The sequence below is a fragment of the Aulonocara sp. 'chitande type north' Nkhata Bay genome, linkage group LG11, assembly GCF_057382095.1.
Source record: "Aulonocara sp. 'chitande type north' Nkhata Bay isolate Kocher_YH1m ecotype deep benthic linkage group LG11, A_spYH_male_GT1.1, whole genome shotgun sequence".
NCBI lineage: Eukaryota > Metazoa > Chordata > Actinopteri > Cichliformes > Cichlidae > Aulonocara > Aulonocara sp. 'chitande type north' Nkhata Bay.
In genome coordinates this window covers 35,159,665-35,175,719 of record NC_141354.1, presented here as the reverse complement: position 1 = coordinate 35,175,719, position 16,055 = coordinate 35,159,665, and the positions used below count along the sequence as shown (strand labels likewise).

The 16,055-nt window shown below is 47.9% G+C and overlaps 1 protein-coding gene across 1 annotated transcript; it reads right to left on the bottom strand.

The window, feature by feature from the left end:
• Positions 1–6,631: 6,631 nt before the first annotated feature.
• LOC147319649 (uncharacterized) lies at positions 6,632–9,385 on the bottom strand. Its single transcript, XM_086309808.1, has 3 exons — positions 8,426–9,385; positions 7,627–8,311; positions 6,632–6,653 (listed from the first exon to the last, which is right to left on the bottom strand). The coding sequence occupies exons 1-3, from the start codon at positions 9,075–9,077 to the stop codon at positions 6,632–6,634; spliced, it is 1,359 nt and encodes a 452-aa protein (XP_086165934.1). The 5' UTR covers positions 9,078–9,385.
• Between the last annotated feature and the right edge of the window lie 6,670 nt (positions 9,386–16,055).

The following is a 16,055-nucleotide window of genomic DNA, read 5'->3' as shown; positions in this document are numbered from 1 at the left end:
ATCAAGCCTACTAAAGATGAATGCATGGACTAGTTTTTCCAGGTCCTGTTGAGACATCAGATCTTTTATCCTTGATATATTCTTGAGGTGATAGTAAGCTGACTTTGTTATTGTCTTAATGTGTTTTTCTAAGTTTAGGTCTGCATCCATCACTACACCCAAATTTCTCGCCTGGTTTGTGGTTTTTAGATGTATAGATTGAAGTTCTCTGGTGACCTGTAATCGTTTTTCTTTGGCGCCAAAGACTATTACCTCAGTTTTGCTTTTGTTTAGCTGGAGAAAATTGTGGCACAACCAGTCATTGATTTCCTCAATGCATTTACCAAGAGCCTGTACAGGGCCTCGGTCTCCTGGTGACATTGTGATATATATTTGTGTGTCATCTGCATAGCTGTGATAGTTTATTTTGTTGTTGTTTATAATCTGTGCCAGTGGGAGCATGTAGATGTTAAACAGAAGGGGTCCCAAGATGGAACCTTGGGGAACTCCACATGTGATACTTGTCTGCTCAGATGTGAAGTTACCTATTGATACAAAGTATTTCCTGTTTTCTACGTATGTTTTGAACCAGTTTAGTACAGTTCCTGAAAGACCTGTCCAGTTCTCCAGTCGTTTGAGTAATATGTTGTGGTCAACTGTATCAAATGCTGCACTGAGATCCAGTAAAACTAGGACTGACATTTTTCCACTGTCTGTATTCAGACATATGTCATTAAACACTTTGGTCAGAGCGGTTTCAGTGCTGTGGTTCTGTCTAAAACCTGACTGGAAGGCATCGTAGCAATTATTCTGTTTTAAGAAGTAACTGAGCTGTTGAGAAACTGCTTTTTCAATGATCTTACTTAAAAACGGGAGATTTGAGATCGGCCTGTAGTTGTTCATTTGTGTCTTGTCAAGATTGTCCTTTTTCAGTATAGGTTTGATTACAGCAGTTTTTAGTGATTCTGGAAACACACCTGATAATAAAGAAAAGTTGACGATCTGTAACAGGTCTGACTCTAAAGTCTTTGAGACCTTTTTGAAAAAACTTGTTGGCAGGACATCTAAACAGCAGGAGGAGGAGTTCAGTTGACCTAAGATGTCCTCCAGGTCTTTGCTGTTAATAGGTTGAAACTGTTTCATGGTGTTTAAACAGTTTTTTGGTGGACACAGTACATATCCTGGATCTGCTGTTGATGTACCAATTGCTTGTCTAATTTTTTGGATTTTTTCAGTGAAGAATTTGGCAAAGTCATTGCAGGCCATGGTCGAATGAAGTTCAGCTGCCACTGGCACAGGAGGGTTTGTTAGCCTGTCAACTGTAGAAAATAAGACCCGAGCATTATGGCTGTTTTTAGTGATGATGTCAGAGAAGTAGGACCTCCTTGCATTCCTCAGTTGTAAATTATAATTGTGAAGTTTCTCTTTATAAATGTCATAATGAACCTGGAGGTTTGTTTTTCTCCATCTGCGCTCAGCTTTCCTACACTCTCTTTTTTCTTTTTTCACCAGTGTGGAGTTTCTCCATGGAGACTTTTTCCTTCCAGAGATAACCTTCACCTTAATGGGAGCAATAGTGTCCATTACATTTAACATGTTAGCATTGAAGCTATTGACGAGCTCATTGACTGACCCTCTGGGCAGGTCAGGTGTTAATGGGAAGACCTGGTTAAAAATTGCACTACTGTGTTCAGTTATACACCGTTTTGTGATCACTGTTGTTGATATATTTGTGTGGGCTGAGATTTTACTTTCAAAGAAAACACAGTAATGATCAGACAGGCCCACATCAGACACAGTAACCTTTGAAATGCTCAGGCCTTTGGAGATCAGTAGGTCAAGAGTGTGTCTTCTATTATGTGTGGCCTCTGTTACATGCTGAGTCAGCCCAAAGTTGCCCAGAGTGTTACTCAGGTCTTTAGTCCCTTTGTCCTGAGGGTTGTCCACATGGATGTTAAAATCCCCATGTAACGGTGGACCCAAGAAATACCAGCCGGAGCGATTTTGACAGTGCAGAACTTTTTATTAAGCTCGGGTTTGTACGTGGACACATATACTCCGCGCTCTCTTTCTCTGCTGTCACCTCCGTCTCCGTCTGTCACTGCCAACACATAAAGAGACACAATCACTGTCAGATCCCAGCACACCTGTTCACCCCGCCCCTGCGCCGCCCCGGGAGCTCACTGCGTCACGCCTCCTCTGCAGCTGGCCAAGGACCACACCCACGCCACACATCCCCACCGCCCGACTGAGGCCGGGGCCCATCCGGCCGAACCTACTCCCCCCCCCGCGAGCGAGAGAGGAAATCGGCCACGACCATCTGCGCGCCCGGCCTATGGATCACCTTGAACTTAAAGGGCTGCATGGCCAGATACCACCGAGTGATCCGGGCGTTGGCATCCTTCATGCGGTGGAGCCACTGCAGCGGGGCGTGGTCCGAGCAGAGGGTGAACGGGCGGCCCAGGAGGTAGTAGCGAAGGGAGTCGACCGCCCACCGGATCGCCAGGCACTCCTTCTCTACGGTGCTGTACCGTGACTCGCGGTCCGTGAGCTTCCGGCTGATGTAAGCGACCGGCCGGTCAACTCCCCCCACCTGCTGGGACAAAACGGCCCCCAGCCCTCTGCTCGAGGCGTCAGTCTGCAGACAGAAAGGGAGGGAGAAGTTAGGTGTGAACAGCAGCGGCTCTCCACAGAGAGCCCGTTTCACCTGCACAAACGCCGCCTGGCCCCGCTCCGTCCACTGGACCAGATCTGGGGCACCCTTGCGGGTGAGATCAGTCAGGGGGCTGGTCCGGTCCGCGAACCCTGGGACGAACCGCCGGTAATAGCCGGCCAGCCCCAGAAACCGTCTCACCTCTTTTTTCGTCTTGGGACGCGGGCAGGATGCAATCGCCGCCGTCTTCTCCACTTGAGGTCGCACCTGCCCGCTCCCCAAGTGGTACCCCAAATACTGTACCTCCCTCCGTCCAACCGCACACTTCTTCGGGTTGGCCGTGAGCCCCGCCTGCCTCAGGGACTCCAGCACCGCGGCCACACACCGCACATGCCCCGCCCACGTGTCACTGTAAATGATGACGTCGTCTAGGTAGGCGGCAGCATAGGCAGCGTGGGGCCGCAGCACCCGGTCCATGAGGCGCTGAAAAGTGGCAGGGGCGCCGAACAAGCCGAACGGAAGCGTCACGAATTGGTACAACCCATACGGAGTGGAGAAGGCCGTCTTTTCCCGGGACTCTGTAGACAAGGGAATCTGCCAGTAGCCCTTGGTTAAATCCAGAGTCGTAAAAAAGCGAGCGGTGCCCAACCGGTCCAGGAGCTCGTCGACCCGGGGCATGGGATAAGCATCAAAACGTGACACCTCATTCACTCTGCGATAATCGACACAGAACCGTATAGACCCATCCCTCTTTACTACAAGGACGATGGGGCTACACCAAGCACTGTGTGATTCTTCTATTACTCCCAGCCTCAGCATTTCCTTCAATTCCCGGAAAACAATTTGCCTTCTATGTTCCGGCAGCCTGTAGGGCCGTGAACGCACCGTCACGCCAGGCCGCGTCTCAAAATGGTGCTCAATGAGAGAAGTACGGCCGGGCAAGGGGGAGAACACGTCGGCAAAGCGCTGTTGCAACGCAGCAACATCCGCCCTCTGGGCCTGTGTGAGATGGTCGCTGCAATGGAGGGAGGCGGGGATGCTAGACTTTGGCGCCTCCGGCCCCAACTCATCTCTCCCTCTTACCAAGCTCACTAGAGAAGCGGTCTCCGCCTCCCTCCAGGCTTTGAGGAGGTTGAGGTGGTAAATCTGCGCGGCCCCGCCCCTGTCCGACCGTACCACTTCATAATCAACGTCCCCCACTCGCTGTGTGACCACGAAGGGTCCTTGCCACTTGGCGAGTAATTTAGAGCTGGAAGAAGGAAGTAACACAAGCACCTTATCTCCCGGTGAAAATTGCCTGAGTCTAGCCCCTCTGTCATACAGGCGTCGCTGCCGCTGCTGGGCCTGGAGCAAATTCTCCCGCGAGAGCCTCCCCAGTGTGTGCAGCTTTGCTCGCAGGTCCAGCACGTACTGAATTTCACTTTTCGCAGGGCTCGGACCTTCCTCCCAGTTTTCCTTAATCAGGTCGAGCACCCCCCGCGGCTTCCTGCCGTATAACAGCTCGAAGGGAGAAAATCCCGTGGAGGCCTGGGGCACCTCCCGCACTGCAAACAACAGAGGGTCTAACCAGCGATCCCAATTGCGTTCATCCTCGCGAATGAACTTACGAATCATGGATTTTAAAGTCTTATTCAGCCTCTCCACCAACCCATCAGTCTGAGGGTGGTAGACGCTGGTCCGAATAGATTTAATACCCAGTAATTCGTACAGTTCCCGCAATGTGCGCGACATGAACGACGTGCCCTGGTCAGTCAGTATTTCTTTCGGAATACCGACTCGGGAGATGACCTGAAACAGTGCCTGCGCCACGCTCTTCGCTGAAATGGTGCGTAGCGGCACTGGTTCCGGGTACCGCGTTGCGTAGTCCACCAGGACCAGCACAAAGCGATAGCCGCGTGCACTCCGGTGCAATGGCCCGATGAGATCCATGCCAATACGCTCAAACGGGATCTCCATCAGCGGTAATGGGCGCAACGGCGCCTTTGGCACGGCCGGCTGGTTAACCAGCTGGCATTCGGGGCACGACGCACACCAGCGGCGCACGTCGGCCCAAATGCCCGGCCAATAGAATCGGGCCATTATGCGCTCCAGAGTTTTCTCGCCACCCAAGTGCCCTGCCATGGGGTTCGAATGAGCCGCCTGGAAAATCATTTCCCGGCGGCTTTGCGGCACCAATAACTGTGTGCGGATTTCATTAGTGTGAGTGTCACGGCTCACTCTATAAAGCCGATCGTTCCGCAATTGGAAATGAGGGTACGTTCGCGCAGCGTCGGGGCGCACCGAGCGACCATCAATATCCATCACTTGGTCATAGGCTGAGCGTAGGGTGTCGTCCCGAGACTGCTCTAGTGGAAAATCTTCCGTGGGGTACACAACGGGAGGCGGCGGGGCTTCCGTGGAAGTCCCCGCCTCCTCCTCCCCCCCAGAGTCAGCGTCGGTCGACCCCGCGTCACCGCCGAGCGCCGCGCAAACATCACACGAATTTACAGACCGCGATCGCATCCCCGCGTACTGCCCCAGTAAGCTGTGGAACCCCGGCCAATTCGTACCCAAAATAAGGGGATGCGACAGGCGCGGGCTAACCGCCGCCTTCACTCTATGCGTTTTGCCCCTGAATTTCAGCAACAGTGACACTACTGGGTACTTGTGAATATCCCCGTGCACACATTTAACCTCCACCCAGTCAGCCTCCAACAATGCCCCGGGGCGAACCAAACTTTGGTGGACCAGAGTCTGCGTGCAGCCCGTGTCCACCAAAGCATGGCGAATACCCCCTTGACACCTTACCGGCACGCGGTACGTCACTCCTGGACCGGGGGCGGGCGCTGGAGCGCCGGCAACGCGGAACACCTGCCCCACCTCCATGAGCGGACAGTCTCGGCGCAGGTGCCCCGGCCGCCCACACTTCCAACAGTCCGGCCCCGGCGTCTGTGCGGCTCCCCGTGGCTCCGGGGCAACCTCGGCGGCCGCCGGGGTTCCGGCGGGAAGCAGCGGCCGGAACGGGTTCCTGGGGCTCCACCCTGCTGCCTGCTCCGTTCCCGCAGGGCCGCCGCCTCTCCTCTGCGACGCCGCCGCCGGTGGCCTGGGCGGCGGAACACGGGCGCCCCGCCGCGGCTCCTCACAGCCCGGTATCGGGTCGGCCGCCAGATGGTCCTCTGCCAGCGTCACCGCCGCCATCAAATCCGCCGGGCGGTGGCAGCGAACCCAACGAGCCGTCGCCTCGGGCAGGCCTCCCACGAACTGCTCGAGGACGACCATGGTCAGCATCCGCGTCTCCCCAGCCGAGGGGCCCGGTCGCAGCCACCTCGCTGCCGCATCCTCCAGCTGCCGAGCCCAGGCAAACGGCCGCTCCCCCCCCGACATCCTGCTGGCCCGGAACTGACGGCGGTAATCCTCCGGGGAGAGCCCCAAACGATCCAGCACCGCCCGGCACACGTCCTCGAACACCCCCCGCGAGCCGGGGGGCAGGCTCAGCGCCGCCGTCTGGGCCTCACCCGACAGAAGCGGCAGCAGCCGGGCGGCCCACTCCTCCTCCGGCCACCGACAGGCCACCGCCGTGGCCTGGAAAGCCTCGATGAAAACCAGCGGGTCCTCCCCATCCCGCATCCGGTGCAACGTCACCGACAGCGGAGGGGCGGGAGCCGGCGCGGCCGCATTCCCCAGCAGCTGCCCCAGAGCCGCGGTCTGCTGCTCCGATTGCAGGCGAAGCAACGCCAACTGTTGGTCCTGCGTGGCCGCCTGACGAGCCGCCATCGCCGCCATGTCCACCATCATCTGGCCCAAGATCTGCAGCGGCTGGGCGGGCGGTGGGGCGGGCGGCGGCGCCGCCGGGGGAGCAGGGGGAGCCGGCAGGGGACCGGACATCACGCGTGGGTTTCGGCACCAGTGTAACGGTGGACCCAAGAAATACCAGCCGAAGCGATTTTGACAGTGCAGAACTTTTTATTAAGCTCGGGTTTGTACGTGGACACATATACTCCGCGCTCTCTTTCTCTGCTGTCACCTCCGTCTCCGTCTGTCACTGCCAACACATAAAGAGACACAATCACTGTCAGATCCCAGCACACCTGTTCACCCCGCCCCTGCGCCGCCCCGGGAGCTCACTGCGTCACGCCTCCTCTGCAGCTGGCCAAGGACCACACCCACGCCACACCCCAGCAATAATTACACAGTCAAAATCAACACAGATCACAGACAGCAGTTCACTGAGGTCATTAAAAAAGTCTGTGCAGTATTTGGGAGGCCTGTAAACATTAAGAAACACAACTTTGGATGGGGCCTTCAGCTGTAAAGCCACATATTCAAAAGACTGAAAACTTCCAGGAGATAGCTGCTTACATTGAAATGATTCATTAAATAAGACAGCAACCCCTCCTCCTCTCCTGCTCACCCTGGCCTCACTGATAAAACTGTAGTTAGGAGGGGTCGTCTCGATGAGAACAGCTCCACTGTTACTTTGGTCCAACCAAGTTTCAGTTAAAAACATAAAATCAAGGCTGTGCTCAGTGATTAAATCATTAATTAAAAATGTTTTCCCAGCTAGAGATCTAATGTTTAATAAAGCCAACTTAAGTGTTTTAGAGGTATTACTTGTCCCCTCGTGTTTGGGAGCAGTCTGTGGCACACAAGGTATGTTTACTATGTTTAAAGATCTTTTAGAGTGCAGCTCTCTGTGTTTTGACCAGGCCACATGTCTCCTGTCACCTAAAAGTACAGAAATTTTAAAACCTTCTAGTAAACAGGGTCCCAGCTTCTCCTGGGAAAAGTCATCACTGCCATAATCCTCACAGCCCGGACCCTTCACACATCACGCATCAGACTGCGGAGACAGGGCATGAAGAGGAACTAAGGGGGGCGAGGCTGGGCAATGTGACTTCGATTGCTCTGTTGAGGGTGGGGCTCGATGGCGAACCTTTGGCCGCTCTGGTGGGGGGTTTATGGGGGACAAAAAGGGATTGGGACGGGGGGTAGATCTGAGCCCAGCATTGACCCGCTCCATCATCTCCTCAGTGAATTTCAGGTGTGGGGAGGAGGGAGAAAGGGAGGGGGAGGAGGGTGATGGCCTGTCAGGGGTTTGGGGGACTGGGGAAGGTCGTGGTCCCTTGTCCTGGTCGTTGGTGTTGTTGAGAGAGTTGGAGGCAAATAGGGACCCTTCTTCTTGCCTTAGATGTCTCTCCTTTCTGAGGCTCTTCCTCAGATGCCATGGATGTCTCTCCTTTCTGAGGCTCTTCCCGGGTGGGGGCAAATGGAGCTCCTCCTCAAGGTTTCTGCTGGGCTTTGTCTGTTCTTGGAGTACTGTTTGTTCCTCTTTATGAGATAACTCCTCGTTTATCTCAGCCTTGGCACCAAGCACGGATGGATGACGTATGGAATAAAACAAGTTGGAGGTGAACAGTTTCACCCCTGACTTGTTAAAATTAAATCCATTTGCTTTGAACAGATGCCTGTGTTCCCAAAAAATATTAAAGTTGTCGATAAAGTGCACTGAGTGGTCAGCACATGCTGATATAAGCCATTTATTCAGTGTAAACAACCTGCTGAATCTCTCGTCTCCTCCTCTGACCGGCGGTACAGGTCCACTGATGAATACAGCTGCATTCAGAGAGTTTACAGTATTTAATAATCCAGTAAAGTCCCGTTTCAGAACCTCCGACTGTTGTTTGGACACATCGTTTGACCCTGTATGCAGAACAATGTTTGTCACAGTTGGATATTCATCTGCAATTTGAAGAATTCTCTCCTTCAGGTTGTTGACCATATCGTTAGGAAAGCCGAGGACTTTAGTGTTCTTACCGCACATCCTTTGTACATCCTTTACGGCAGAGTCACCCACAATCAGAGTTTCAGGCCTAGCCTTTAGCTTTCCCTGTGGCCTTTCACTTTTCAACAGATTTTCAGACCTTATTTCGCTGCTTTTAGATGGATGGTTGTCCGATATAGATCCAGGGTCCTTTGATAGTGGAGCAAATCTGTTCTGCAGTTTCACATTCAGTTGTTTTGGAGGTTTGTTGTTAACCTTCCTATTCACGGTTGTCCAGTCCTGTTTCCTCCCGTATATAGGGGTAGAAGAGCTTCTCTGTCTCGTAGGAAGTGAAGGCCAGTCGGTTTCAGAGATTTCAGCTCGCTGTGCCCTGCCTGTGATACGTCCTCCCCCTTCCAGGAGACATGATTTATGTCTTGGTTTTGCACCAAGACAGTCTAAGGGGGGATTATCACTTGAGGATTTATAATAATGCACACAGTCTACTTTCTTGGTCATGTTATCTGTGCTCCTTAGCTGTGTACTAGCTTGCTCATCGCCATTGTTTTGAATCAAAGGCAAGGTTGTTTCATTTCCACACAGTCCATTTACCTCCACGTTTACTTCTAAGCGATGAATTTTTGTCTCCAGTACTGCAATCTTCTGCAGGAGGCTGTGGTAGTCATCTGTGGAGAGGGAAGGCATCTTGTTGCTAGTTAGCCTAGCGGTTAGCACCTTTCCAGGCTATTGAGGCTGCTCGGTGCCCAGACGCTGTAATCAGGCTTCAGCTGTGTCTAGGCCACAGACACACGGAGCGCTGAGGACAAGGTAACCATAAAATGTTGCTGTTTCTGTTAAGAACACTCTAGTCCTAATGATCTACAAGTGTCCAGAAGTTATCGCAGGTAAGCTCACACGGAAAAAAGGGAAAAAATCAGCATAAAAATCAATAAAAATCAATATAAGAAGCAAAGCATTCAAGAGCAAAGAGATGAAGCGTCCACACTCACAAAGGGGAGCCTAGTAACTACACTACACTATCTGTTTCCAATTACTTCAATTGTTAAAAGTGTGGGGTTGGTTGTGGAGGATTTTGAAAGGCGTTGCAAGGACCCTTTGATCTTCTCTGCTGAGAAATGTGAAGGCAAAAAAAAAAAATACATGGAATCAACAGTTTGGCAAGCGGTCGAGCATTAGAGAGTATGCAGACGCAGCATTTTCAGTCTGATTACCTGAAGCCCCATTTCTTTTCCATTTCCAATCTTACAGCAACCGTAAGTGTTGCCGCTGCAGTTTCACGTGTCATTTTATTCCTTAACTGCTGCAGGCTGACATCCATCGAAACTGTCTCTCAGAGGAGAAAAACAGCACATACCTTCGGTCAATACCTCATATAATATTGATGACATCCTCAAAAATACAATTATTCAGAGCAAAGAAGCCTTTGTGTGACTCATTGCTGTAACTGGAAGCAGTTTTGTGCTTTACTCTCATGCCAGGTTCCCTTCAAAGCATGGCCACTTGTTTTAGATGGTGTATATCAAATTCCAAAATAAAAGCTCCTCCAACTGTTTTGGTTAGCCCCTGCAGGTACGAGCAGTTGTCTCCTCGCTGTTTGCTGCTCACATAATGATGTAAAACACATGGGGAGGAAATGGTGGGAAACCAGATTCAATCCCAGCAGGCTTAGTGGGAGGGACGCAGGCCGCAATGCCTTCAGCGCACATGTCGGTGGGTTACACACAAGCCGCATTTGACATGGTGCAGTTTTATGTAACTGTGCAGTTCATAAACCCTCTATCACAGTCATACGCTGTCAGCGTAATACTCGGTCTGCAAACTAGTGCTGGAGTCGACGTGAGCCAGAGCGTTCTCATCTGGAGTTGAGTTTCCACGAGTGCAGTCATGACATTTCTCTCCGTGAATGACTCATAATCGCTCCAAATAAAAATGAAACGCTTCAGCTTATTAATTTTTGTTTTATTTTTTTCAGCTCTCCGTTGTCATGACATTTCAGGTCGGAGCTCTCGATAGGTGTGGCGGCAAAATGGATGTTGCAGATTGTTACAACATATTGCATTACACTGACTTGTCGGGGTGGATGAGTTGACACAAATATTCATCGTGCCTTTGCTGTGTGAGAATAGGAGCTGAATCCTGACACAAATGCAAAAGTATTTTTTTACTCTGCCTTTATACCCGAGTCAGGTCGTGTGACGATAGCAGTAAATGGATAAATCATCCCCCTTTTTTTAATTAAAAATTGTCCAGTTTGTTTTGGGGCATATTTCTGTGTGTTTTTGAAATACAAAGTATGATTCCCTGCATATAATTTGTGTCTTTACATTTTTAAGTGCAGTATCTGTTATGAGAGTTCCTCCTTCCTTCACATTGTGTATTTTAGATTGAGGGTTGTCGGCCGTTAAACTGTCATTTTGAATTGTTGTATGGTTGTTGTTTGTTATCAAAGTGTGTACATTTTTAGAGAACTTAAGGAAACACAAGAAAAGCTTTAAGAAAGTTTAAAACGATACTTACTATAATTAATCTACTTTAAGAGCACAACCAACACTTAACTTCCGTATCAGTATAATAACGTTCTTTTATAATAACAATAATCAGTGACAGCGCTACACTACAGGTAAATGTCTGGGTGTTTGCATTAAATACAATGCACACTCAGTAGTTCTGAGTCATTTTTCCATTAAATGGCCCAATAATTTTAGGTATACCCAAGTTTGTCGCTTTCCACACCCATATCTCATTTAAATCTTTTCTACACAGAATACATCAACACCAAGGTTATTTATTTAAAACTAAGGCTTTTGGATGTCAGATAAAAAAATTAATTGATTGTGATTTCTTGATAATCACAAATGTGGAAATGATGCTGCAGATAGTCAGCTTAAAATATGCCAAAACATTATTGGTAGTCTGGCATTCCTCCTGGGATTTCACTCTTTCCGTGTTGGTACTCTTTTCCCATGGCCATGACTTCTTATTGCCATGCTCTGGTACTGTTCTGACTTCCAATCCATTTTCTACCCATGACTACCTTAAACTCACTACTTAACCCAGGAATTCACCGAGTGTGTCTCTGTTACATTGTGTCTTACACTCAGAGTGTCTCTGAGTGGAGCATTTAGTCAGCACTTGGTCTTGACCAAAATTACTGCCCTAATCATCTGCTGTATGCACATCAAATGTTTAATTCTTTTTCCTTTTAATCAGCTTGAGTAAAGAGTTACTTCTGAGCCTGGTCAAATCACAAGTGTGGTCTTGAGTGGGTACAATCAGCTAGGGGTGGGCGGTATAAACGTTATACAGTAGAAACGATATGGATTTGGCCAATGGTAGAGATTTTGACTATACCTCTCTACCACGATAGGGAATGTTGATGATGTCATCAACCTGTGCCCATTTTGGTCAAAAGCTATCAAGCGGCTGCAAGCAATATCATCTGCAAATTATGCTGGGCAACAGTAATAGCGAAGAGACGAAGCACGTTTGGAATATGAGTAAAAGTCAAAAACTGCGCTTCCTACACTTCCGTACCATTGATTCATTAATGTTGAACTCTCTCGCAGCTGCTCTATTCCCATGTTGTTGCAGTATATTAATGACTAACCTCGTATTGTGGATGGATTGTCTCAGTTTTTCTCCTGACTGACATTTTGGTCTGTTTACAATTTCATTTGTCCCTAACCATCAGGAACCCTCACGCTAAATACTATCGAGGGGGGAAAAGTTAGCGTTCATCCTCCAGCTTCACTGTTTATTTTATGCTAACATATTGCTAGCAATCACGTAGCACATCATTATATACAAGCTAGTCCAACTTCAGCAACCCTAAAAATGTCACTGCTGTTTAGTTTTCATGATCTTAATTTGTTCCCTTAATTGTTCACTCCTCTCAGGAAGACTCATGCTGTGTGTGCAGTGATGAGAAAGAAGAAAAAGAAGGTGGAATAAAATAGTTGAGCAAAAGCTCTGAATACATAAATAGAGCAGGCGGAAATAGTCTTCGCTTGGTTCTAGTTGAATGCTTTTATCAGTCTGCAGGAGACTTCTATTACACTGAATGTTTTGGTAGTGAACCCTTCATTTAAAGGCCTAATCTTCTCCAAAGATTCCTTATCATACAATATATGATTCGCCCTCCCTTGACAAGCTCCTTATCTTTGAGGAAAAAAGAAAAGAAAAAAGAAGTCTGATTTTCAAACGTTGGCAATTCATAAATGCTTGCTTTCAGAGTTAGAAATCCCCGTTAGTCAGAAACATTTTTCAGGAGCATTTATTTTATAGAATTACAATAGAAGAGAAAGTCCGGTAACCTTGATCTGAAAACATCACATAGTGCAGGCAGAAAACATCAAGGAAGTCATGCTCCAGTAATAAAACCAATTCCAGATTTATTCTGCAGCTTGGCTGTTGTGATTCCCTCCACTTCTATTTCCCTCTCTCCTTTCAATCTCCAGCTCTCTCTTTCTTTTCACTTTATCTGTCTTTACAGCTTGTAAAGCTGAACAGCCAGAAAGAGACGAGCGGAGGTATTGATCTCTGGGGGAGGGAGAACTGCTGCAGTCTAACGAACACAAATTGATGTCAAAAGCTCATCACTCGCCCAAAAGACAAGTTTGCCTCAGATAAATGTTTACCACTGTTCAAAGGGATCTCACGGAAAAGAGGAGATTAGCCAAAGTGCTTAGACAAAAGGAGGCATCAAAGTTTGAAGATTATTAAGCGGGAAGAGCTTTCTGAGCTCAATGGAGCTCACATCTAAATGTCAGCTCTGGTGTCTTCATCTCATCTTCCACTTTTCTCTTTACTTACGTCTTTAGACATAATACCGACATGCATGGTCACAATCAAGAATATCTGTAATGCGGATGCGTGCAGGTCTTTTGCCATGAAGTAACTCAGTGTCAAAGGAAAGTCAAAACAAGGGCTCTAAAATGTCTGTAAAAGCATGGCAAGTCTGAGCCTGATGTGATCTAAGACAACAGGCGTCCAAAATTAATTTTGTTCAACTGCACGTCGACCGCCATCGCCCGTCACTCCCCAAGCTACAGCAGGGATTATTCACTCTCCACTCCCCCTTTGACACGAAAGCAGGAAAAAAACGGTTTAACCCCCTACTTCTGCCAAACTCTACACGCAGGGTTCCCAGTTTTAACAGCGTCTAATTGGATACTGATGTGTTCCTGACTTCCTGGCGACCTCCTACTTCATCCAGTCTCTTTTAAAAGCCATTGCCGGTACTAAATCAACGAAAGTCGCAAAGTGTGCTTGGGATGGCGACTATCTAAACATCTGTTTTTACGAGGAACAGAAAGGGTAAACAGTTTTTTTGTTGTTTTTTTAAAAGCAAGGCCTGCTGTTTGTAACCAGTGGAGATGCAAACACATTACAAACACGGACACTGACGCAAACTGTTGCCTTAATTAAGACAAAGAGCGGGCATTAAGGGTTATTAAAGCAGGTGAGATCTCTTCTGTGGTTGTATGGAGTGAAATATTACTGGAAGGCTACGTGGCCAATCATCTGACTCTTGTTATCTTTAAAGTAGAGGAGGTATTAGCGTCGGAATGCCATTAGCTAGACACTGGAGACGGCTTTACATGCACTCATGACAAAGTGCGTTGTGGTCATCGTGGCAGCATCAAGTCAAGCCTAATGACAATAACTTCAAAGGATTGTCTGCGACGCTGCTCTGTATCTTGCTTGATCTCCGACTGGGACTCCTTGCCCTGTTGTTGTTGGCTGTCTCAGCGCTTAATTAAAGCTGCCAGGAAGAAGGCGTTTCTGTGGGAATAAATCAGAGCCCTCGCTGAGTAATACACAGACCTGTGGCATTAAAGCCGATCTGGTGTGGCCGTATTGATTGCAGCCCGCGCGGCTCAACCGAGCCTTCAGGATGTCGGGTCAATGCAGATCTGATTTGCATCAATGTCTTATAAAACTGAGATGGAAGTTTCCCCTTAAAATCTCCAGATACATGCCTGGTGTGTCTGCTGAGTGTGTACTGAGGCTAAAGGAAATCAGAGCTGAGACAAACTAAAACTTACTTTACTGCGCTTACATCTGATTGTGTCGACAGGGCGTTCCTAAGTATCGGGAAGACATTGTGAAATTCCACTTGTTTGGTTGTTTGGCAGTTCGTGTTGTTAGCAGGCATCTCGCCAAACGACAGTTTATCCCTCTTTATGTTTCCCTGGAAAAGCTTCCTTAGCACGATCTGCTAAGTGAACTGGACAAAATTTTTGACACTCCCAACAACGTCATTGTGATGGAAATAAATTCTAAATTTTGGGTGTTTCTCTTTTTGCTCTTTTTCTCGTCTCTATACGCCACACTGTATTCATGGAGGGACACAGCTGCTTATTATTTTACGCTGAGCAGTATTAGAAACTAATTAGAGGTAACAGTAAAAACACAATGAGAACATCCTCTACCTAATTAATAATAAATGAGTAAAGGACTTAGGTTGCCAATAAATTAATGCTGGACACAGACTTATTTTCTCAGAACAAGTGTCCCATTTTTCAAACTGTGGAAATCTCATTGTGAGACAAAACCCAGTGGATATTTTCCTCACAACTAGTGCAGATCCGGGGCTTTAAAAGATCAATTTTCCTATCAAATCTGTCTTCATTAGATTCTCGAGAACCGAGAATTTCCTTGACACTAGGAATGCACGGGCCTGAGTAAGCACTTCGGGGCCTATACAAGCATGTCATACATCCATTTGCCGTGCTTAAAATGCATTTGTGATCCGATCCAAAATTTTCTTGGCTGGTCAACAAAGGCAGCCTTTATAAACCATCTGAGAAAATGTTTGCTGTATTTTCCAGCATCACTGGATTAGTGAGGCGAGAGGAGAGAAGAGGAGCTGCAGAAAATATTGCAGGAAGTCGATACTACAGCGTGCTTAGCTAACACGTCAGCGAGACCTGCTAATGAGTCATTTTTTCCTCAACAAAGGAGCTCGTGTAACAGATCTCTTTATATTCCATCAGAGAATTTGTACCGAGGTGCCCCAGAGCTCAGTGTCAAGACTGCTAAAATGTGGGTTTGTAGCTTTCATTCGTTGTGTAATTATTATGCTGTGAAACTGTGTAATGTCTGTTTTTCTGCTGAATCTATGATATGCCAGGAGAAATGCTTTGATTGCTTTTGCACACAAATCAGTAACTCGAGAGCCCAAACTAGCAATGAAATAATTGAATTCTTCAATTAAGAGTGTCAGGCTCCCGTAGCTGCAGTGGAAGAATGGTTTTTGTGGCTGCAATGGTCAGTTAACAATTTAAATAAAAGTTTAAGCCAGCAACACAAAATAGATTGCTAAATCAGACCTATTGTCAGTGTGCAGACAGTTTGTGGTAAGACAAGAGTGGATTCATATTTCTGAATTAAAAACACTGAACTATTTTAAACTAAAGCGTGAAAATATAAGCATATTTCATGTCAACAGCATATTACATTTTAAACTGGTTAGATTACAAACTACAGGCCTAACTATAAAACCTTTGAATTACATTAGTTTTCTGGTTTTTAAGACCAAATAGAACCGCAAAACATGCAGCTTATACTAGAGAATACTACACATGTAACACAATGAAACAAAAGCTGAGTTCCTGAAATGCTTTCTGATAAAAGACCAGAGACCAACTGTCATGAACT